A 24,999-nucleotide genomic window follows, 5' to 3' on the forward strand; every position below is an offset into this window, starting at 1 on the left:
CCCAGGCTGGAGTGCGGTGGCCAGATCTCAGCTCACTGCAAGCTCTGCCTCCTGGGTTCCCACCATTCTCCTGCCTCAGCCTCCCGAGTAGCTGGGACTATAGGCGCCCGCCACCTCGCCCGGCTAATTTTTTGTATTTTTTAGTAGAGACGGGGTTTCATCAGGTTAGCCAGGATGGTCTCGATCTCCTGACCTCGTGATCCGCCCGTCTCGGCCTCCCAAAGTGCTGGAATTACAGGCTTGAGCCACTGCGCCCGGCCAATTAAAACGTTTTATATAAATTCATTTAAAGTATATGTAGTCACAAAAACATTCATAAGACTGAATGTCAAAATGTAAGTAGTGGATATTTGTAATAGTAGGGTTATGGATCATCTTATTTTCTTGTCCTTTTGTTTTTTTTGAGACATAGTTTTGCTCTTGTTGCCCAGGATGGAGTATAATGGTGCAATCTTGACTCACTGCAACCTCCGCCTCCCAGGTTCAAGGGATTCTCCTGCCTCAGCCTCCCACATAGCTGGGATTGCAGGTGCCTGCCACCATGCCCAGCTAATTTTTGCATTTTTAGTAGAGACGTGGTTTCACCATGTTGGCCAGGCTGGTCTTGAACTCCTGACCTCAGGTGATCCACCTGCCTCAGCCTCCCAAAGTGCTGGCATGAGCCACCGTGCCCGGCCTTTTTTTTTTTTTAGATGGATTCTCGGTCTGTTGTCCAGGCTGGAGTGCAGTGGTGAGAACTCAGCTCACTGCAACCTCTACCTCCTGGGTTCAAGCAACTCTCCTGCCTCAACCTCCCGAGTAGCTGGGGTCACAGGCACGTACAACCACACCCAGCTAATTTTTGTATTTTTAGTAGAGATGGGGTTTTACCATGTTGGCCAGGCTAGTCTCAAATTCCTGACCTCAGGTGATCTGCCTGCCTCAGTCTCCGAAAATGCTGGGATTACAGGTGTGAGCCACTGCGCCCAGCGGATGATCCTTTTTTTTTTTTTTCCGAGATGGAGTCTCGCTCTGTCACCCAGGCTGGAGTGCAGTGGCGCAATCTTGGCTCACTGCAACCTCCGCCTCCCGGGTTAAAGCAATTCTCCTGCCTCAGCCTCCCAAGTAGCTGGGATTACAGGCACATGTCACCATGCCCGGTTAATTTTTTATATTTTTAGTAGAGACAGGGTTTCACTATGCTGGCCAGGCTGGTCTCCTAATCTTGTGATCCACCTGCCTCAGCCTCCCAAAGTGCTAGGATTACAGACGTGAGCCACCGTGACTGGCCTATCTTATTTTTCTTTATCCTTCTTGTGTTTATGATTTATTTGTGCAATGAGTATACATATTCCTTTCATTAAAAAAAAAAAAAATCAAGTCACAGGTATCAAAAGTCCTGAACATCTGGGAGGTTCTTCCCCTTTTAGACTGATTCTGTGAAAATACAAGCAATGATAAATATTTGCCCAATTGTGAGACTATCTGTAGAAAAAATTTCTACAAGTGAACTGCTATGTAAAACAAAGGGTAAATGCATTTAAATGTTACAGATACCACTTCACGGAGCAAACCATAACAGGGAGTGGGGAGCAAATCACACTTAAACACTGTGATTCTCCCAGACTCTATCATAGGCCCTTTTCCTTCTTACCCTTTATATACACACTGGGCAATATTATTCACTCCTGTGGCCTCAGTTACCATCCATGTGCTCAGTACTTCCAATCATTGGCCTTAGCCTAGATCTATCTCTCAGTTTCAAAGCCAACTTACTGTCCATCCCACAAAAACATCAAACTTAGCTGCCTAAAGCAAAAATTGGCAACTGTGTAAAACCCATAAAAGTATAAAACAATTTTAAAGTTCTGAGTAACTATTTCTGAGAATCCAAAAGTAAACCAGAACTCAAAACATCTTATCAACTGATGAATGAACAAAATACAGAATATCCATACAATGGAATATTATTCAGCAATAAAAAATGAATCACAAAAACTATTATGTCACAACATAGATGAGCCTTGAAAACTTCATGCTGGGTGACAGAAGTTAGTCACAAAGGACCACATGTTGTAAGATTCCATTTATATGAAATGTCCAGAATAGTCAAATCTAGAGGGAAAACAGATTAGTGGTTACCTAGGACTGAAGTGGGGAGGGTTAGGACAAACACAGCTGACTGCTAAGATAATAGTTATGGGGCTTTTGTTGGTTTTAAAGTGGTCATGGTAATGGTTGTGCCTATGCTAAAAACCATTTGAGCTGTACAATTTAAGTGGGTGAACAGCTTGGTGTGTAAATTATATTTCAATAAATGTTTTTTAAAAAGTAAACCAGAAAGTTAAATTATAAAAAAGGACTCGTAACAGAAAAAAAGGGAAACCATGCTATAAATATGAAGAGATGTGAAAACCAAATACACTGTGTTTTCTTAAAAATTTGCTTAAGTTGATAACCCTACATTTATACCCCTTACTCATTCTACAGTCTTTCCCACTTTGATTTAAAGACCCTCTTACCATAACTGGTTTGGTTTGACTCAATAACAAGTCTAAGCAAGATAAAGCTACAGTGGAGTAAATGGTAAATGACTTGGGAACTTCCCCAAAAAGAGAAACAGAAAATAAAATTAAACCTGTCTCAGACCAAAAAAAAAAAAAAAAAAGCAAAAAAGGCAACTAGAATGAAAAAGCAACTTCATAGCAATGAAGCGCCAAAGGTAGTATCTATTACTGGAAAGTCATCTTGATTCCAGACACAAACAAAACACATCTGTCCTCTGGGTAGGGAGCTCTATAATGTATTCTGCATTACTAGAGACATATTACTAGAGACATGACCAAGAGGACGTCTGAAAATGTTCTTTTTTTTTTTTTTTTTTTTTTGAGATGGAGTCTGGCTCTGTCGCCCAGGCTGGAGTACAGTGGCCGGATCTCAGCTCACTGCAAGCTCCGCCTCCCGGGTTTACGCCATTCTCCTGCCTCAGCCTCCCAAGTAGCTGGGACTACAGGCGCCCACCACCTCGCCCAGCTAGTTTTTTGTATTTTTTTAGTAGAGACGGGGTTTCACTGTGTTAGCCAGGATGGTCTCGATCTCCGAACCTCGTGATCCGCCCGTCTCGGCCTCCCAAAGTGCTGGGATTACAGGCTTGAGCCACCGTGACCGGCCCGAAAATGTTCTTCTTGAAAGTGAGTTGGCTGATGGGGAACACCACATTTAAATGAGCAAAGGCTGTAGAACTGAAGAGGAGCTTCAAGAATTTGGAGAAGTCTTTCACGTGGTAATTAATAATCCAGAAATATAAATGTAATAGATGTAAACAGCAAGATGTCAAGGAAGACCAAATGTATTACAAAGTAATGAGCCATCATTTAATGAAGAGTAGTAACAAACTACTCTACCAAGTGAAAATGAGAACAATTCCACTGAAGGAAAAAAATTGAAAATGGTATTAAAGCTTTAAAAACACACAAGCCTCTGACCCAGTTATCCCCACATTTAAAAAACTTAGTTTATTTGTTATGCAGCAATTAAAAAAACAAACAAAAAACTCAGTCAAAAAATAATTAGTATCTGGAAAGATTTATTTTCAGGCCAGGCACAGCAGCTCACACCCGTGATCCTAACACTTGGGAGGCCAAGGCAGGCGGATCACCTGAGGTCAGGAGTTCAAGATCAGCCTGGCCAACATGGTGAAACCCCATCTCTACTAAAAATATAAAAATTAGCTGGGTATGAAGCTACTTGGGAGGCTGAGGCAGGAGAATCACTTGAACTTGGGAAGCAGAGGTTGCAGTGAGCTGAGATCATGCCACTGCACTCCAGCCTGGCCAATAGAGCAAGACTTCTTCTCAAAAAAAAAAAAAAAAAAAATAGCTGGGTGTGGTGGCACACATCTGCAGTCTCAGCTACTCAGGAGGCTGAGGCTAAAGATCACTTGAACCCAGGAGGTAATGGTTGCAGTGAGTCAAGATCACACCACTGTACTCCAGCCTGTGTGACAGGGCGAGTCTTTTTCTCAAAAAAAAAAAAAAAAATTTTTTTTAAGATTTATGTTTAAGAATGTTCAAAGTGCTATTTAAAATTATAAACAATTGAAAACTATCAACAATTGGACACTGGTTAAAAATATAGTAAATCTACGTAACAGAACATTTTGCCATTAAAAATGATGTAACAGAATACTTATTTTTTTTTTTTTTTTTGAGACGGAGTCTTGCTCTGTCGCCCGGGCTGGAGTGCAGTGGCCGGATCTCAGCTCACTACAAGCTCCGCCTCCCGGATTTTTGCCATTCTCCTGCCTTAGCCTCCGGAGTAGCTGGGACTACAGGCGCCCGCCACCTCGCCCGGCTAGTTTTTTGTATTTTTTAGTAGAGACGGGGTTTCACAGTGTTAGCCAGGATGGTCTCGATCTCCTGACCTCGTGATCCGCCTGTCTTGGCCTCCCAAAGTGCTGGGATTACAGGCTTGAGCCACCGCGCCCGGCCAGAATACTTATTTTTTTGAGATGAAGTCTTGCTCTGTTGCCAGGCTGGAGTGCAGTGGCATGATCTCAGCTCACTGAAACCTCTGCCTCCCTGGTTCAAGCAGTTCTCCTGCCTCAGCCTCCCGAGTAGCTGGGACTATAGGCACGCGCCACCATGCCCAGCTAATTTTTGTATTTTTGGTAGAGATGAGGTTTCACCATGTTGGCCAGGATGGTCTTGATCTCTTGACCTCATGATCCGCCCACCTTTCCCTCCCAAAGTGCTGGGATTACAGGCGTGAGCCACTGTGCTCAGCCCAGAATATTTAATAAGGGAAAATGTTCACAGTATATTAAAACAAACAAACACCTCATTTTATATATAAATGATCCCAATTTTCTTTCCTTTTTTTTTTGAGACAGGGTGTTGCTTTGTCACCCAGGGTGGAGTGCAGTGCTGTAATCATGGCTCACTACAGCCTCAACCTCCCAGGCTCCAGCAATTCTCCCACCTCAGCCTCCCTAGTAGCTGGGAATACAGGTATGCACCACTGTGCCCAGTTAATTTTTGTATTTTTTGTAGAGACAGGGTTTCACCATGTTGCCTAAGCTGGTCTTGAACTCCTGGGCTCAAGCAATCCACCTGCCTCAGCCTTCCAAAGTGCTGGAATTAATAGGCATGAACTACTGTGCATGGTCACTGACTCCAATTTTGTATATGCAAAATTGTACTTTTGAGATAGGATCTTGCTCTGTTGCCCAGGCTAGAGTGCAGTAGGACAGTCATGGCTCACTGCAGCCTTGACCTCCTGGGCTCAAGTGATCCTCTCACCTCAGCCTCCATAAGTAGCTGAGACTACAGGTGTGCGCCACCGTGCCCTGGTACTTTTTAAATTTTTTATAGGGATGGGACCTCACTATGTTGCCCAGGCTGGTCTCTAACTCCTGGGCTCAAGCAACCTTCCCACCTTGGCCTCCCAAAGTGCTGGGATTATAGGTATGAACCACTCTGCCTGGCCAAAATTGTATTTTTGAAAAGCTTAATTTTAGCCAACAGATTTTTCTTGTTATTTTTCACAATTCCACAAATAAATAGATAATACTTTTATCTATTTATTTTAGTAGAGACAGGATCTTGCTATGTTACCTAGGCTGGCCTCAAGCCACCCTCCTGCCTTAGCCTTCGGAGTAGCTGGGACTACAGGTGTGCACCACTGTGCCTGGCTTAACATATTACCTTTGTGTTTTTGGAGACAGAGTCTTGCTTTGTCACCCAGGCTGAAGTGCAGTGTTGTGATCACGACTCACTACAACCTCCGCCTCTCAGGTTCGAGCGATTTTCCTGTCTCAGCCTCCTGAGTAGCTGAGATTACAGGTGCCCACCATCATGCCTGGCTAATTTTTGTATTTTTAGTAGTGATGGGGCTTCACCATGTTGGCCAGGCTGGTCTCAAACTCCTGACCTCAGGTGATCCGCCCAACTTGACCTCAAATTTGGAAGCTTCATAAGATTCTAGCTACAGAAACATAGCTAAAGGCTGGAAAAGGTGGCCCATTCCTGTAATCACAGTGCTTTTGGAGGTCAAAGTGGGAGGACTGCTTGAGGCTAGGGGTTCAAGGACCAGCCTGGGTAACACATAGAGACTTTGTGTCTACAAAGAAGAAAAAGAAAACAAACAAAAAAAAATCAGCTGGGTATGGTGGTCCATGCCTGTCATCCTAGCTACTTAGGAGTCTAAGGCAGGAGAATTACTTGAACCCAGGAGTTTGAGGTAACAGTGAACTGTGATTACACCACTGCACACCAGCAGGGGTGACAGAGTATAACCTTGTCTCTGAAGAAACAAGAAACAAACCAAAAATACACAACAAACCCAGCACTTTGGGAGGCCAAGGTGGGTGGATCACGAGGTCAGGAGATCGAGACCATCCTGGCTAACACGGTGAAACCCCCCGTCTCCACTAAAAATACAAAAAATAAGCCAAGTGTGGTGGCAGGCGCCTGTAGTCCCACCTACTCTGAAGGCTGAGGCAGGAGAATGGCATGAACCTGGGAAGCGGAGCTTGCAGTGAGCTGAGATTGCGCCACTGCACTCCAGCCTGGGCGACAGAGCCAGACTCCATCTCCAAAAAAAAAAATCCGCAACAAAATACATGGCTAACATGGACATGGAAGCAACACCTACAAGTGAGTCCTAACAGTGAAATGTAAGGTGAAAGAGCTAAAAGGAGGGAAACAACTCTTTTCCCCACTATCATCTGCCAAATCTATAAAATGCTACTTACCATTTGGATGAAACATTTTGGATAAAAACCTAACAGTTGGTGGTTTATTTGGATATTCTTCAGAAAATTCTATTACTAGTTTAAAAGTACCTAGAGAGAAAACAAAATAATTATAGTAAAGACAAGCATGACTTTTTAATCTCTTCATCAATTCTCAACGGCATACTGGTTTTTGTACAACCACATAAAAGTTAGTATGTCAACTTTGGTTCGGCACACAAAACATACTAAATATACTCTATTTATGTTAGAATGATAGCACGCAGCATTGGCAAGCAGTTGGGGAACAAGCACATTCATGTTGCTATTGGTGGGAGTGTTAACTGTCATATTTTTGGAAGGCAACTAGGCCTTAGCTACCAAGATTTAAAATGCATATTTGAAGAACTACAAATAGTTTATTATAGCTTAGAATGATGGGTGGTCAAAGGATTTTGAGAGGGGCTGACTACCACATGGCAAAGGACTCTCCCAGGAGGTGGAGGTTGCAGTAAGCCCAGAAAATGCCGCTATGCTCTGGCATGGGTGTCAAAGCAAGACTCCATCTTAAAAAAAAAAAAAAAGTTTAACTCAGAAAATCTTCATTAAAAGTAACTGTAGCTGGGTGCCGTGGCTCATGCCTGTAATCCCAGCACTTTGGGAGGCTAAGTGGTGGGTGGATCACCTGAGGTCAGGAGTTGGAGACTAGCCTGGCCAACATGGTGAAACGCTGTCTCTACTAAAAGTACAAATATGAGCTAGGTATGGGGGTGCCTGTTATCTCAGCTACTGAGGAGACTGAGGCAAAAGAATCTCGTGAACCTGGGAGGCAGAGGTTGCAGTGAGCCGAGATCGCACCACTGCACTCCAGTCTGGGTGACATGAGCGAGGCAAGACTGTCTCCAAAAAAAAAAAAAAAAAGGTAGGTTAAACTGCAAACCCATTACACATAATATAAATTAAAATTATATTTCTCCCCAAGTTGGTGGTAAGTATAAGCATTGTTTTACATATTTGCAACTGTCTCTTTAATGATTGGTTTAACAGAAGACCGCTGGATTCTCTTATCTGCTTCTGCACTCAATCTATCCACCTCCCGGGTTCAAGCATTTCTCCTGCCTCAGCCTCTGGAGTAGCTGGGATTACAGGTACACGCCATCCCGCCTGGCTCATTTTTGTATTTTTAGTAGAGACGAAGTTTCACCGCGTTGGCCAGGCTAGTCTTGAACTCCTGACCTCAGGTGATCCGTCCACCTTGGCCTCCCAAAGCGCTGGGATTACAGGCATGAGCCACCGTGCCCGGCAAAAAAAGCAGTATTTTAATAGCTTTTTCAGGTAACTGTAGCTATTCTGTTTTGATATTATACCAAAGAAATGGTAGTTCTTTTAAAGGTTTGCTGCAATACAGAATCTGAAATTATTAGTCAACTTTTTGTTCTCAGTTACATTAAAATCTGTTCATTTCACATACGTTTTACCCATTCATGGTTTTGTATTATTACTCCTGGGATATCTGCAAAATATTGGGTGACTCAACTTTACAGATCTTCCAAATGTTGCCATATTTCATTATATACTATCAAAAAAATCACAACAGGTAACACTACCCACTAACATCAAAAAGTAAGTATCAGGAAGCTGTCAGGAAGCTGTCATTTTATCAACAGCAACAAATATCTTCAGTCGTTATCCTTAACCTAACAACCCACTTAGATCTCCCCCCACTTTTTTTTTTTTTTTTTGAGATGGAGTCTTGCTGTGTTGTCCAGGCTGGGGTGCAATGGTGCAATCTCGGCACACTGCAACCTCTGTCTCCCAGGTTCAAGCAATTCTCCTGCCTCAGTCTCCCGAGTACCTGGGATTACAGGTACCTGCCACCACACCAAGCTTATTACATCACTTCTGAGAATATATCTGCCATATATTCAAACCTGAATAACCATAGCTTGTCTGTATTTTCAAGTAAAAATGTTCCATGAAAAAAGTTCAAATTGCAACTTCAACAGCTGCAGAAGTGCTTTTCTTCCAGACAACTATCAAACTATGACATGCAGAAGTGCTTTGTTCATACATCTTACTTCCTATCATACAGAATATTAAAAAGACAGATACTTGGCTGGGCATGGCTCATGCCTGTAATCCCAGCACTTTGGGTGACCAAGGCGGGCAGATCACCTGACGTCAGTAGTTTAAGGCCCCAGCCTGGCCAACATGGTGAAACTCCGTCTCTACTAAAAATACAAAAATCAGCCGGGCATGGTAGCACATATCTGTAATCCCAGCTACCTGGAAGGCTGAGGCACGAGAATCACTTGAACCTGGGAGGCGGAGGTTTCAGAGAGCCAAGACTGCGCCACTGCACTCCAGCCTGGGTGAGAGGGCGAGACAAAAAAGAAAAAAAAAAAAGATACTCAAGGATCCAGAGCTTCCTAATACTAATAAAAATGTATTTAAATTAAGAAATTAAGAAAAATTGGTAATTTAAGATAGGGTCTCACTCTGTCGCCCAGGCTGGAGCACAGTGGCTCCATCAGGGCTCACTGCAGCCTTGACCTCTCGGGCTCCAGTGATCCTCCCAAGTAGCTGGGACTAAAGGCATGTACCACCATGCCTGGCTAATTTTTTGTAAAGAAGGGCTCCCCCAGGCTGGTCTCAAACTCCTGGGCTCAAGTGATCCATGACTCACCTGCCTACGCCTACCAATGCGCTGGCTATACAGGTGTGAGCCACTGCCCCTGGCCAACTGGCATCTTTTGTACCTCCTTCAACTCCTCACCCCACCTACAGATAATCACTGATAACAGTTTGATATATAACCCTTTAACATAGACACACATGCATATATGTATTTACTAAAAATGTGATGCTACAACAAACATTATCCTGCAGTTTTTTAGTCCTCTTAAGACAGTATGTCCAAATCTACCTTATTCTTTAACAGGTACATATTCCAGAATCCAGATACATCATAATTTGCTTAACCATTTCTCCTACTGGACATTGAGATTACGTCCTTACAAACAGAGAATTATCAATATTCTCGGATAAATATTTTTGATGGATTAATTCTGAAGTCATTTTGTTAATAACAGAGCTGTTTAATAATTTCTTAAAATCCAATACTATAATTAGGAAAAGTCTAAGTACCTGGTTAAAATCAATTTGATAAGCTCAATTATAAATACGTTATTAGAACTCGTTTCCCATTTTCCTTGCCCCGATGAAAATACGCAACCTGAGATGCCAAAGATTATGCAAAATGGTAACTACTTATGGGTGTTAAATGCTAGTAGTACTTGAAACTACTGGCAGCTATGTATATTTATGAAAAAGTTCAACTCAACACCCTGTCAAGTATCAAAGATAAAGTAAAAAAGCATGATTTACTCTTCTGGTGTTCACCTCAGAGATATCTTTATTAAGGCCACCTAAATTTAAACTATTCTCAACATAAACATTGCCATCTCGGCTTACAGTTCTACACAAAAGCATTAAAGTAACCTTTAATACCGGTTACGAATGGAGGTGACCAAGCTGCTGTGGGAAAAAGTCCCTTATAAAGTATAAATTTTCCATAGCTTTACTTTTAACTTGGCTTATTAACCACAGAAAATGGCTTCAAGTAGATATGTTGGTGTTACAATTTTCTACCAAAAAGTAACCTCATAACACTATAGGAAACATAATGAGTATGACTTACCATCTTCAAAAGGTGTCCCTTCTGGTCTGAAAACAAGAAGATTTCTGATTAAAAGAAGTTTCTCATTCTGCTTTTTCTTGATTTTCAAGAATGGAAAGGATAAACTCCAACAGAAAAAGAGGGACTCATTCTGATGATTTGTGGAGTTTTAAGGTAGAGTTTAATAATACCTTAGCCCTGAATTTTCAAAGACCCAGGCATAAAGTATAACTTTCGTTCTAAGCTTTCTTTTTAGGGTGGTTTTACGAAACCAAACAAAAAAACTTGCCCATAATTTTAGCACAAAAAAACTTTCATTAATACTGACCAGTCATTTTGTACATATGTATATTCTTTTTTTTTTTTTTTTGAGACAGAATTTTGCTCTTGTCCCCCAGGCTGGAGTGCAATGGCACATTCTCGGCTCACTGCAACATCCTTCTCCCAGGTTCAAGCAATTCTCCTGCCTCAACCTCCTGAGTAGGTGGGATTATAGACGCCCGGCTAATTTTTGTATTTTTAGTAGAGATGGGGTTTCACCATCTTGGTCAGGCTGGTTTTGAACTCCTGACCTCAGGTGATCCACCCGTCGCAGCCTCCCAAAGTGCTGGGATTACAGGCGTGAGCCACCACACCTGGCCTTAAGTATATTCTTAAGAGGGAAAAGTCATCTTTTCATTTTACAGCAATAAGAAGTAAAGCAATACTCTAGTTATGATGCTAAACCCAAGTGTCCTGCTTTCCAATGGAGCCACAACTTTTGTTCAAATAGGCTAAGCATAGCTGATGTCACCAAAGAGCCAGATTTGTTTGCTCAGATCCTTCCCCCACATCCCAATTTCATCTTTCCTAAGCAGCAGCATAAAGCTTAATTATTACTTGCAAGGCATATTCAGGATCTCAAAGCAGCAGGATAATATCCTGAAGGTGCCATGTATTTAACTCAGATTCAGAAGTACTTTATGAGGATGAACTTCACTCATTTTCCACTAGTCTTTAAATGTAGACTCTTGTAGCTGATTCTGTAGTGTCAGAATTCTGTTTATCAGCATATTCCTTTTACTTTTTAATGCAAAACTCTAGTATCAAAGGAATGAAAGAAAAAAATAGATCAAGTCTAGAAAAACCAAAGAAAAAGCATAAGGAAATTTTAAATTAAAAAGCATATATGCAATATATATAGTAGGTAAAATTTACAGCTGCTTCTCAAACGGCTGCATTCGTTATTTCACACTGGGCTGTGAATCATTTTCACTTAAATTCTTGCAGCAGTGGAAGTTCTTAATATTTTTGGTTCCAAACCTTTTAATAGCTCCAACAGAATGAGAGGATTTGCATGATATGTTTTATACAAAGTAACTTATTGTTTCTCCTTTATTATTCCATTCCATTTAGTTTTGAGTAGTTTCTTAAAAGTAAAACCCCAAGTGATTATAAAACCATATGTAATAACATCAAAGAGCAAATAAACTTTGTATAACTGCTGAAACTTTTTCCTTTTTTTTTTTTTTTGGAAAGCTGGCTGCCCAGGCTGGAGTGCAGTGGCACACTGCAGCCTCAAACTTCTGGGCTCAAGCGATCCTCCTGCCTCGGCCTTCCAAGTAGCTGGGCACCACCATGCCCAGTTAGTTTTATACTTTTTGTAGAGACGAGGTCTCTCACTATGTTGCCCAGACTGGGCCAAAACTCTTTTCTTGGTGGCGAGGGGACAGAGTCTCACTGTCTCACTGTCGCCCAGGCTGGTGATGAACTCCTGGGCTCTAGCGATCCTCCCAGGCGTTAAGCTACTGTGCTGGGCCAAAACTCTAATTGAAAAAAATTTTTTTCTAATTTATCTTGCAGTTTTAGTCCTTAAGATCTCTCATTCCACCTCAGTTTCTTTTCCTAGACAGTTGTTATATGTTCACTTTTCTTAAAGATTCAGCACACACCTATTATTTGTTAAACGTTTCAACTCACCCAAATATAACTGCATTCCACTGCATGATGTTGTTTTCAGATGGTGCGCCACTGACACCCACAGGTGGGTCCTCTTGTAACCTAGAAATCCAGCGTTGTAATTTGAAAAGTTGAACATTAAGACCACTAAGGAGTCCACATAAACACCGACGGACACTACACCATCTATTCTGAGACACAGCCTAACTCCATTTCCTTGTTATTGTGAACTAAAATGAACCATATGACTTAGATACATTAACTAGGTATATATACTTATTAAATACCTCTCCAAAGCTTGAGAATCATCCCTCTTTCAATATTATCAAGATTATCTCTTCAAGAATTGATGTATATAGACTGTCCTCTTACACCAAAAAAAGTTTAAAACCTCAAAAGCAAGTAATATTTTTACAGAACCATTGATTTTGCTGCTCTAAACATGCATGTGTATCCTAACCACGGCTACTTCTGCAAAATGGCTACAAGAAAAAAAAAAAAAAAGCAAACCTCAGTGTAAACACGAAATCACTGAAAACACATTAAACTAGGAAACTAGTATTAGGCAGCAGATTTACTCTATCCCTTTTGCTTCAAACAGCAATGGCTTTAAAAAGTAATCAGTAGGTTTTCCGCCAGTCCCTATTTTAAAGGCTCTGCACTAACATCAAATCTACCTCTCAAATCAGGAGACTCAATACAAGGCTTTCCAACATTCGTCATAGTCAAATTCTTGTAACCTGCAGATCTCTGGATAACTACAAAAGGTGCCATGTATTCAACTCAGAATTAAGCAGAGCATTACAGTAAGGAGCCAGGGTGACAATGACATGAACTCGTTTACTATCTGAATTTTAGTCACGAGTGCTAATCAGATACACTGATTTCAAGCTTTAGAAAAATGACTTTTGCACCAAAAAGGGCATCTCCTTTCAGAGACTGTAACCTCAATTAAAAATGCTACATTATATACACACACAAATACATATGCAGTTGTTTTCATGGGGCATCATAATTTGCAACTAGTCCACATTAAAAAAATGGGTTTTAATCAATCTCAAGCAAATTAGGCCACCACAAACAGAAGCCTTAGAAGAACTGCACTGCTTGACGCCTACCTTTAAATGGCTTAGAGAAGCTACGAATGAATTAAATAAGTTGGCCAAATCCAAATGCTTCACATAGGCTTTATAATAACTGAGAGGTGACTTCCTGAGCGACAAATCTATGTTTTTATGCTATTTTGTTCAATTAGGGTAGGTGTCCCCAGAAAAAATTTTAAGAAAAATGTGCAGAATATCAAAATGTTTTCTCACTTATTTTTTCTATGTCTCTAAGTATCCAATAAAAGGTAGACTAACGGAATAATCATTTTCTTCCTCACAACCCCAATACCTCCTAACAAAACCCTATTTTATTTACCAAAGGAGGCCCAGGGAGTATCAAATTAGCGCCAGTCTAAGGGAAGGCATTTTTCCAGACTCGGGAGGCTATAGATAGGGCTTTCTTCACCAGCCAGATCTGAGTTCCAGGAAGCACTGGCAACCGGGGTGGCCAGCTCTAAGGTCCCAGATCTCTAAGTCAGTTCCCAAGGTCCTTTCAGGCGGGCGGGGACAGAGTCGGGTTTCGGGGATGGGTTAACCTCTGGGCCTCACGCACTGGACCCCACCCTCACGGCAGAAATGGAAAGGACTGGCGGGGGTGGGGGGTTGGGGAGGTTCGCCCCAAACCGGCTCCTCGGAGAAGACTGAAGGACCATGAAACAAAGCTGACTGGTGCTGCCGGAGAACAAGCTCCCGCGGGAGCTCACTTTGAGGGGACAAGAAAGGGGTGCCGCAGGGTGCAGGGGCGGGTGGATGATGTCTGATTCCCTGGACGAGACGCCGGGCAGCTGGCCGAAATGGGCAGCAGGGAACCCTAGACCAGTCGATCGACATCGTTTTACTTTTTGGGGGGAGGGGAAGCAGTATCGAAATTTCTTCGGGCGCCAGAGCGAGCCGCAAGGATAAGGAGAGTAGGGGCCGAGGTAGGACCCCGCTTCCGCCAGTCCCGCTGGGCCCACAGCCGGCCCTCTGAGGGTCACAAGGGGAAGGTGTCCGGGATCCACGCCCTGCAGCCCCGCAGCTTTGAGGGGCCGTCATCTATATGAAGCTGAAGGCCCTTACCGCTTGAAATCCCGCATAAGCCTCCTCCGGGCCGGGGTCGACATGCTCCGCAGCTGCCCCGCGGTCAGTCTGAAAGAAAAGAGTCCCGCGCAGCCCCCCCACCCCCCGGCGCGGCGGCCGAATCACTGTGGATCGCCGCTGCCGCCGCCGCCGCCGCCGCCACCGAGACTGACAAACAACCCTGCAATGACGTCTCCCTCCGCCGCCTCCGGATCCCTCCGCCCTCCGCCGCTACCACAGAGCGAGTGCTGGGGGAGGAGGGGGCGGGACGGGGGAGCGCGTGTTCCTGGAGCCCTTCAGCGGGGCGTGGTTCTTCCTGGGCTTCCTGAAGTGATCGGCAAATTTATGTTCTCTGTGTTCAGACTAGAGGTTGTGGATTCAGAGACCACGAAACCGGCACACTATCCTGTCTGCCTCCCCGTCTCTAGTTTAGGCTCGGCGGGGTGGAGAAAGAGGGACGCATCCGGGCCAGAGATTTCAGGGAAAGGAGGTAGGATGATGTAAGATCACGTGACTGCCCGCGGCCTTGTCAACAATCCACCCCTGAGGGGGAGGGGGAGAAGTATCTAGAACCACGTGTCCCTGTGACGCGTTTAGAACGGGTCACGTGAGAGCCTCGCCTGGATGTGAGTTTTGGCCAGGTCTGTGAAGCGGGTCTAAGAGGGTGAGGGCTGGATACACACCTTTATTAGTTGTTTTCGGTTTATCACAGGTGTAGAGACATTACCCAAGAGGTCGTGGGAGGATCAACAGCTTGTTTTGTTTTCTTTAAACCAGGACCAAAAATAACTCCCCTCTGGTTGGTTCAGTGGCTTATGAACTCTGGTACTTGGGGCAAGAAGAGAGAGGATCGCAAGATCTTCTAAGGCAGCATTGAATACTGAGGGCCACACAACAATATCCTGAAATGGTTCCTTGAAGCTACCAAATAGTCTTTCTGCTTTGCAGTGGGGTTTCTAGTATTGGAAATTCTGGGCAAACATTAAAGGATGGTGTATTATGCAGTTTTTCCTTTCTGGGTCTGCTTTCAATTGAAGATATGTGTCAGAGTCCGGGGACTTGCCTATGGGGGGGAGTACCATTGTATTTTTAAGAATGTGGGGGTGCAGTCTTCCAAGCATATCAATGACTGGTTGGCTGTCAAAGAAACCTACAAATATGATTCATATCTGGGGGGGAGCTCCGGCAGACATGAGTGAGGGTTATATATCTAGCCTGAGCCAACTTCAGGGTTTTTACACTAGCAAGAAAGGTGCAAATGGGCGAGAAGTGCCCCCCCCCCACCAGGGGGTTCAGAGGTGTTGACCTCCCACAGACCTTGAATATTTTTTGTAGTCACTGTCCTTCCCTCTATTGCTTTTAATTCCTACCTTCAGGACTTTGTTATACTAAGGACTCGAGTACTTTTGTATCCATTTGGGGAATTGTTCAGTTCAACAGGTAAAGGGAGGGTGGAATGAGGACCTTAGCATTCCCTCAACCTTGCCCCTAGTTCCGTGGAAGCAGAGTTAATTTTTCCGATTTTCCTTGTACCTCTTTCTTCAAACCCTGAATTCTCTCTGCTTCCAGTGACTGCTTTGGTGATCAAGTTAGCCAGGCCTAACTCCTGATAGGTCCTGTTAGACGTTCACAATGTGTTTTCTAAGTTAAAAGCTGAATATTCTTAATGTTTTTGCTTTTCTGCCATTGCAGTCCTAACTCTTCCAATAGCAAAGGAGGAAGACACACAGGTAGGGTTACATGGAGAAAAATGGTAAACAGAAACTATATCTTAAAAATGTCCCTCATGAGCTGGGGCATTAGCTCATGCCTGTAATCCTAACACTTTGGGAGGCCAGGAGTTGAAGACCAGCTTGGGCAACATAGGAGATCCTGTCCTACGAAAAGTAAAATTAGTCAGGCATGGTGGCGCACACGAGTAGCCCCAGCAACTCAGGAGGCTGAGGCAGAAGAATCAGTTGAGCTGCAGTGAGCCATCATCATGCCACTGAGACCCTGTCTCAAACTTTGCAACAACCAAAAAACCCTTATAATTTATCAGTCTAGGTAGTCACCGAAAGCAGAGACAGAATTCGGGGTTTGAAGAAAGGGAGGTACAAGGAAAGTGGGAAAAGTTAACCCTTTCTGGTTCCATGGAACTATGGGCAAGATTAGGGCAATGCTGAGGTCCTCCTACCTCCCTTTCCCTGTTGAGCTGAAGAATGGATACAAAAGTGCTGAGTTCTCCTGACACACCAACAAAGTCCTGATGGGAACTGCAGGCAATGGAGGTTAGGAATTCAGTGACTACAGGGATTTATAATTGTTTTGGAAACAGGTTATTATTTTCCAAAATGAATTAACACTTTTAACTAATTCAGTGAATGTGCATCATAAAGTCTTACAGCTGTATATTAGCAAGAATCACTGGCCATTCTGGTTAACCAGGCCTGCCATAACCTACTTGTAGAAGGAATAATTTTAAAGCTATTAATTGTATGCTGTTACCAATTCTGTAGCTCTGGATTATGAGTTCATTGAGGGCAGGGACTCAGTTTGGTTCATCTTTGTCCTGGGCAATTTTTTAAAATTTTTTGAGACAGAGTCTTGCTCTGTCACCCAGGCTGGAGTGCAGTGGTGTGAAGAGGGCTCACTGCAGCCTTGACCTTCCAGGCTCAAGCAATTCTCCTTCAGCTGCCCAAGTATCTGGGACCACAGGTGTGCACCACCACGCCCGGCTAATTTTTTGTAGAGATGGGGTTTTGCCCTGTTGCTCAGGCTGGTCTGGAACTCCTGGGCTCAAGTGATTTGCCCACCTTGGCCTCCCTTGGATTACAGGTGTGAACTACTGTGCACAGCCTCCTTGCAAATATTTAGCCCACAGCAAATAATATGCTTACACCAAGTTTGAACCCACTATAAGATTTACTATGACATTCTTATTTATAGAAGGTGTTTTATATTGTGGTTGAATAACTTTCTCTTTTTTTTTTTTTTTTTTAGAGAGGGAGTCTCACTCTGTCACCCAGGCTGGAGTGCAGTGGGGCGATCTCCGCTCACTGCAAGCTCCGCCTCCCAGATTCACACCATTCTCCTGCCTCAGCCTCCTGAGTAGCTGGGACTACAGACGCCGGCCACCACGCCCGGCTGTTTTTGTATTTTTTAGTAGAGACGGGGTTTCACCGTGTTAGCCAGGATGGTCTCCATCTCTTGACCTCGTGATCCGCCCGCCTCGGCCTCCCAAAGTGTTCAGATTACAGGCGTGAGCCACCGCGTCCTGCTGAATAACTTTCAAAGACAATTCTGAATATTTTGGGTGATCAGTGAAAACGATGACCACTTCTCCTTTCTCTCAATATAAACTGTAGCAGCATAGAAAACTTGAGAAGCTTCAAAAATACTAATTTATTTACCCTATCTCAATTAAATCAGGCTCTCTGGTGTTTGGGCAGGGGTGTGGATGTAGGGGTTGGGAATTGCTTTCTAAAAGCTCTCCAGGTGTGATTTAAATATGCATGCTGGGGCGGGACACACCGGACTAGAATTTATTAAGTAATGCCTTTCCTCTTATTTAGCGGAAGCATGGCGAGATTTCGCTTTTTACATTTAACTCATTTATAGAAAAAAGCAAAGCCCTATTCAATAAAGAAAGCACTCCCTAGGCACTTGCCCTAGTGATTTGGTGGTTATTCATTAGGGGCTGTCACTCCAGCTGAACTCTATGTCTACTTAAGCAGTTAGACACTGGCCTCTATTTCTGCGCTCTTGTACATCATTTCGTATATGGTGAAACCCTTCGAATTACTTGTTTTCCTAGAGTTTGACACGTGGTGAGGGAGGTTTTTTTCTTTAAAAAAGATTACTAGCAGTTGGAAAAAATTTAAAGGCATATGGCAGGTGTTCAAGTTTTTGATTTAAGAACCATCTTGACCCGGCGCGGTGGCTTACGCGTGTAATCCCAGCACTTTGAAAGCCTGAGGCAGGCGGATCACCTGAGGTCAGAAATTCGAGACCAGCCTGGCCAACATAGTAGAAACCCGGTCTCTACTAAAAATACAAAGCCGGGCGTGGTGGCGCATCGGCTTCTCGGGAGGATGAGGCAGGAAAGTCACTTCAACCCGGGAGAAGGAGGTTGCAGTGAGCCGAGATCGGCGCCACTGCACAACTATCTCAAAAAAGCAAACAACAACAAAAGGCGGACCCTCCCTATCCCCATTCAAAAGCAACGTTGTGAGGAGGCTCAGCTGTGACAGCGAGCTCTACTCCCCTCCCCCATTCCCAAGCGCAGCACTCTTCCACCCTGTGCTTACCCAGAGCAGGTTTCCGTTTCTTCTCACTTCCCCTTCCGGGTCAGGACCCTGCCCATGTTCCGGTCTTGCGCACGAGGGCTAGAACGCTGCAACTCTGCCGGCGTTTCCATGGTAGCGAGTGGCCGGATCCTTGAGGGGCTAAGCAACAAAGTAGTATCAGTGTTCCGTAGCCCCACTGGAACTACGCAGAGCCAGGCCAGCGGGACCACAGAATGGGCTGAGGCGGCGGCGGCTCTTTGGATAAAGTCGACAGCGGGACGTGGGGCGTGACGCCGGTCCGGCATCCTAGGAAGTCTGGTTTGAGTTGCGGGCGGGACCAGGCTTTTTTTTAGGACCTTGGGCATGATAAGTGGGCGACTGCGGTAGTGCGGGAACCTATTTGACAGGAACATGACAGGAAGTGTGGGGACTCCATGATTGATGAATGGTGACTTATAGTGAAGTAATCTCAGTGTTGATGGGCATGACCGAAACAGCAGGAGTACCCTTAAGTTCTGGTGAAAGTTGGAGCCTCAGAAGGACACCTTACTCGAGCAGTCTTTGATTCCCAAAGACAAAAAGGCTCAGTGGAAAAGATTCCTTTTTTTATTTATTTATTTGAAACTATGGGTTTATTGTGGATATGCATTATCTAGTTTGAATAAATAAAAGTATAAACGTTTAACATTTTCCATTTTCTTTCTTTATTTCTATAAAGTAGTAAAAGCCCAGCTTGAAAATGGAGATGTATGAAACCCTTGGAAAAGTGGGAGAGGGAAGTTACGGAACAGTCATGAAATGTAAACATAAGAATACTGGGCAGATAGTGGCCATTAAGATATTTTATGAGAGACCAGAACAATCTATCAACAGAATTGCGATGAGAGAAATAAAGTTTCTGAAGGTTTGCTTGTTTTGCCTTAATCATCTAAGTCAAAAGAAAAATTATTATGGAATAAAAAATTGCATAAAAATATTTTAGTTCACACATGTACTGATTCATATTATGTAGAAACAAGTGTAATACGCTATCTTGTCTACTTTTTGTAATTTTATAGTGATACAAGATATATGTGTTTTGGGGTATGTAACAAAAGCTATGCCAATATTGTTTAATAATTATTCAGAAATATTCAAGTATAATAATAAAAATTTCTGCTTTGTGCAAGGCATGGTGCTAGGTACTGAGACTATAAGGAGGTGAAAGATAGTTCCTGCCCTTAAAGACTTCTATAATTTAATCAGAAAGGAGAGTATATAAAAAATCATACTGAATAAAAAGTGGCTCATAATAAATGCCAAGGAATCAACACAAAGTCCTTTCCCTGGTAGGGAAAGTTTTTCTGAGGAACTGGGTCATGAATTTGGCTTTGAAGGATGTGGAAGGTTTAGATAAGAGGGAGAAGCTGTTGTGTTCTAGGTTAGAGGAACAACATAAACTCAAAAGAAACTAAAGAGGGACAAAGGATAAAGGGCAAAGTGGAAAGGACAAAGAGCAAAGACATTTGCCTGTAGAGTTTTCTGAGCAGAATTGGAAAGAGGTATATTAGAACAGTAAATTGGAGGTAGATTTTATAGTCTTTTAGGCTAAGGAGTCAAAAACTTGATTTTGTAAGAGGTGGAAAGTCAGTGAAGGTTTTGAATTCAGTGTAAAGAAATGTTGTAAATTTTAATCTACCCCTATTGTGCAGAATAGATTGGAGGACTAAGAGTAAAAATAGGTCTGTAAGGAGTTCAATTCAGGAAATTTGGGAAATGTTTGAGGGCCCTTGCTAAAATGCAGCAATGTGAATGGAAAGTAATGTTAGAACATGCTATATTGTAAAAAAAAGACGTGAGGCCGGGTGCAGTGGCTCATGCCTGTAGTCCCAGCACTTTGGGAGGCCGAGGTGGGTGGATCACCTGAGGTCAGGGGTTCAAGACCATCCCGGACAACATAGTGAAACCCTGTCTCTACTAAAAATTAAAAAAAAAAAAATTAGCCAGGCATAGTGTCACGCCCCTGTAATCCCAGCTACTTAGGAGGCTGAGGCATGAGAATCGCTCGAACCCGGAAGGTGGAGGTTGCAGTGAGCCGAGATCATACCACTGCACTCTAACCTGGGCAACAGAGTGAGACTTCATCTCAAAAAAAAAAGACATGAAAGAGTGTAGAAGACTATAGAAAGACTATAGAAGACTACAGAAAAAGTATAGAGTCAAAGGTCTCTTTGAGGTTCAGTGATTGCTACAATTGATAGAAATACGAAAGACTCAAAAGAGACATGGTTTGGGAACTACTTTGATTTTAGAAATGTTGAATTTGAGCTGACGAGTACATTTAAGTAAAGATGACCAGTAGGCTTTTAGAAATGAGGAACAATATCAGGAGAGATCAGGGAACAAGATAGAATCCTATGTAGGTGTGACGGTTCAACCCAGAGGAAACAACTGAGGAGTGTGGAGAAAGGAGCATTAACATTCCTTGGGGTCTGGGTAGAAAACTAATGATTTAAAAAATATTTAAATATGTATATATTCTATTTATTGGAATTTATTTACATCCTCTAAGGTTTATGATCTTGATGATATAGTATAGCTGTTTTATATGCCACAGATGTTCTTGTTTGTCTTTATCTGATACAAAAATAATATTTTCTTCTTTCTTTGTAAGTCTTTATGAGATATGATGGATCAATTTGCTTACTTTCTCTTTTTTTTAGAAATGGAGTCTCACTCTGTTGCCCAGGCTGCAGCGCAGTGGCATGATCATAGCTCACTGCAGCCTCCATCTTCTTGGCTTAAGCGATCTTCCTGTCTTGAATCTGTGAAACAGCTAGGATTACAGGCATGAGCCACTGTGCCTGGCCTAATTTGCAGAAATATTTTAGGTGTCTGTGGATTATTAGAATGGCTCTACGCTGTGGCTCACACCAGTAATCCTAGCACTTTGGGAGGCCGAGGCAGGCGGATTGCCTGAGCTCAGGAGTTTGAGACCAGCCTGTGCAACACGATGAAACCGTCTCTACTAAAATACAACAAAATTAGCTGGACATGGCAGTGTGCGCCTGTAGTCCTAGCTACTTTGGAGGCTGAGGCAGGAGAATTGCTTAAACCCGGGAGAAGGAGGTTGCAGCGAGCTGACATCGCGCCACTGTACTCCAGTCCGGCTGACAGAGTAAGACTGTCTCAAAAAAAAAAAAAATAATAATAAGCCGGCCATGGTAGCAGGTGCCTGTAATCCCAGCTAAACAAGAGGCTGAGGCAGGAGAATCACTTGAACCCAGGAAATGGAGGTTTCAGTGAGCCAAGACCACGCCACTGCACTCCAGCCTGGGCAGCAGAGCAAGATTCCGTCTCAAACAAACAAATAAATAAATAGAACAGCTCTGTTTCTAGACAGTGAAAAGTTAGTCAGTAAAGATGTTATGATTTTGTGAAAGATATCAGTTCCTGTCCTGATGACCTAAAACGTAATAATACTATAAATAAGGCAATTGTGTACTGTGAATGAAAATCTGATTAGAAGGAGATTTTTTCCCCCAAGGCAGTATCTCTTGCTCTTCAACTGTTGCAATTAAACTGATTATTTTTTTTCTACTTAATCATTTTGTAAAACTAACCAGTATGTGACAGTACAAAGATGAACTTGAGTATGTATTTTACTGTAACAACTGTTATGCAGATAATTTTGAGATACCCTAACTATTGTCATTGGCTTTTTGTTATTGTTGTTGTTGTTGTTTTGAGACAGTCTTACTCTGTCACCCAGGCTGCAGTGCAGTGGCATGATCTTGGCTCACTGCAACCTCTGCCTCCCAGGTTCAAACAATTCTCATGCCTCAGCCTCCAAGTAGCTGGAATTACAGGCATGTACGACCACGCCCGGCTAATTTTTGTATTTTTAGTAGAGATGGGGTTTCGCCCTGTTGCCCAGGCTGGTTTCGAACTCCTTGCCTCATGTGATCCGCCCACCTCAGCCTCCCAAAGTGCTGGGATTACAGGTGTGAGCCACTGCACCTGGCTCTCATTGGCTTTTTATAGGATTTTAAATTTGATGTAATCTAATTCCACTAGAGAGATTTCTTGGAGTAGTTAATATTCTTAGTCTAAAAATCTTGTCATAATGACTTAATTCAAATTACCTTTTATTTTGGAGACAGAGTTTCACTCTTGTTGCCCAGGCTGGAGTGCAATGGCGCAATCCCAACTCACCGCAGCCTCTGCCTCCTGGGTTCAAGCGATTCTCCTGCCTCAGCCTCCCAAGTAGCTGGGATTACAGGCGTGGACCAGCATGCCCAGCTAATTTTGTATTTTTGGTAGAGACAGGGTTTCTCCATGTTGGTCGGGCTGGTCTTGAACTCCCAACCTCAGGTGATCCGCCTGCCTTGGTCTCCCAAAGTGCTGGAATTATAGAAGTGAGTCACTGCGCCAAGCCCAAACTAAATTTTTGTGCTAGAATTTCATTAAATAAATTGCAGTTCAGGTAATTAGTGAGAATATCTATAGAAAAGTTGTCTAGTAATGGAGAAAAACAACTTGAAGAGGGGTACTAGAGCATTTCTAGGAATTTCATTTGACAGTTTATCTGAGTAAGTACTGTACCTATTTCCTCATCCCTGAATGAATCTTCTACAATGCTTATTCATATTACCCTTTCCCTACTTTCACTGCTTTTGCCTTTAAAATAAAGACTGGACAGGAAACCAGTAATTTTCCTTAAGTAGAGGATTAATACTGTAGTGTCCAAAAGCAGTCAATTCCTTTTTTTTTTTTTGAGATGGAGTTTCACTCTTGTTGCTCAGGCTGGAGTGCGATGGCATGATCTCGGCTTACTGCAACCTCCATCTCCTGGGTTCAAGCGATTTTCCTCTCTTAATCTCTCTAGTAGCTGGGATTGCAGGTGCCCACCACCACGCTGTGCTAATTTTTGTATTTTTAGTGGAGACGGGATTTCATCATGTTGCCCAGGCTGGTCTCGAACTCCTGATCTCACGTGATTTGCTCGCCTCAGCCTCCCAAAGTGCTGGGATTATAGGCGTGCACCACCATGCCCAGCCAGCAGTCAATTCTTTTCACTGCTGCCAGTGTGCTATTGCTGCAGCACTCTGGCATCTTGCCAACCAGGGAAATGTGGAGCAAAAAGGAAAGGAATCTGGTGTTACATTTTGGATGTTTTTCTCTAGTCATGTTTTAAGGAGTTTAGTCTCTTCATTAGTTACAGAGAAGTAGAAAAATTGACATGGTGTTATTGGAATAAAGGCAAATATATTTTCGTAAAGGTATAGTTTTCTAGAGCTAGGAACAGTGGCTCATGCCTGTAGTCCTAGCAACTTGGGAGGCTGAGGCAGGAAGATCACTTGGGGCCAGGAGTTCAAGACTAGCCTGGCAATATAGCAAGATTCTTTCTCTTAAAAAAACAAAACAAAACAAAAAAAAACCTTCATTCTTAGCTAAATGAACACATATTCTTGATAGTTTGAACAAAATGGTTACATATTTCAGAATTGATTGTAATTAAGTCACTGTGATGAAAAATAGAATAAGTAGCATACAATATTAAATCTCATTTGTTTCCTAAGCTGATACATGGATATCATTTACATTTTAAAATTATTTTAGCAATAATTGTTACCAGTCTAAAAAGGTGGTTAGTTGTTTAATAGAAGAGTAAAGACAACGAAAAAGCGTTTACCCACAAATAATTATATATTTATGTAAAGTTTCTGTGGTTATAAATTGGTAGTTCACATATCTGAAGATTTTGTATATATTTTGATGTTCTTTTGTTATAGTCTAATGAATTTATGATGCCCCCTAGAACTTATGGTTTACTTTCTAGAGTTTAGGATTAAAATTAGAGAATAATTAATTTATATAAATTCAGATCACATACTTAATCGTGTTGAAATCCATGCCCATTTGAAAACATAAGGGCCTTTTAAATTTTGGGTGTTAAATTTAACCACAAACCAAGTTTGAAAATAGCAGGATATCTCTTAACAGAATACTGTTATAGTACATTAAATTATTTTAATAAGCAACCAAATACCAACTTGAGATAAAGTAATATATCTCACTTTGTCCTATAAATATTGATTATAAAATGGATTAAGCCGGGCACGGTGGCTCACGCCTGTAATCCCAGCACTTTGGGAGGCTGAGGAGGGCGTATCACGAGGTTAGGAGATCGAGACCATCCTGGGTAACACGGTGAAACCCCGTCTCTACTAAAAATACAAAAAATTAGCCGGGCGC

The 24,999-nt window shown here is 42.7% G+C and overlaps 2 protein-coding genes across 5 annotated transcripts in view; one reads left to right on the plus strand and one right to left on the minus strand.

The window, feature by feature from the left end:
• Window positions 1-14,954, minus strand: part of UBE2B (ubiquitin conjugating enzyme E2 B) — a 20,339-nt gene extending 5,385 nt beyond the window's left edge. Inside the window, exons 1-4 of the mRNA XM_023196017.2 lie at window positions 14,495-14,954; window positions 12,351-12,431; window positions 10,413-10,438; window positions 6,734-6,823 (exon numbers count right to left, since the gene is read on the minus strand). Coding sequence (XP_023051785.1) covers window positions 6,734-6,823; window positions 10,413-10,438; window positions 12,351-12,431; window positions 14,495-14,538 — 241 coding nt within the window. The 5' untranslated portion in view covers window positions 14,539-14,954. The remainder of the gene's footprint in view (window positions 1-6,733; window positions 6,824-10,412; window positions 10,439-12,350; window positions 12,432-14,494) is intronic.
• Window positions 14,955-14,974: 20 nt separating this feature from the next.
• CDKL3 (cyclin dependent kinase like 3) overlaps window positions 14,975-24,999 on the plus strand; it is an 82,482-nt gene continuing 72,457 nt past the window's right edge. For 2 of the 4 annotated variants that reach the window (XM_023195955.1, XM_023195956.1), the window contains exon 1: window positions 19,502-19,666. In XM_023195955.1, coding sequence (XP_023051723.1) covers window positions 19,502-19,666 — 165 coding nt within the window. Of the gene's footprint in view, window positions 15,136-18,576; window positions 19,059-19,480; window positions 19,667-24,999 lie in introns of those variants that run through there. The other 2 variants (XM_023195952.2, XM_023195961.2) reach the window with 2 other exon arrangements.

Source organism: Piliocolobus tephrosceles, chromosome 4 (assembly GCF_002776525.5).
Source record: "Piliocolobus tephrosceles isolate RC106 chromosome 4, ASM277652v3, whole genome shotgun sequence".
Taxonomy (NCBI): domain Eukaryota; kingdom Metazoa; phylum Chordata; class Mammalia; order Primates; family Cercopithecidae; genus Piliocolobus; species Piliocolobus tephrosceles.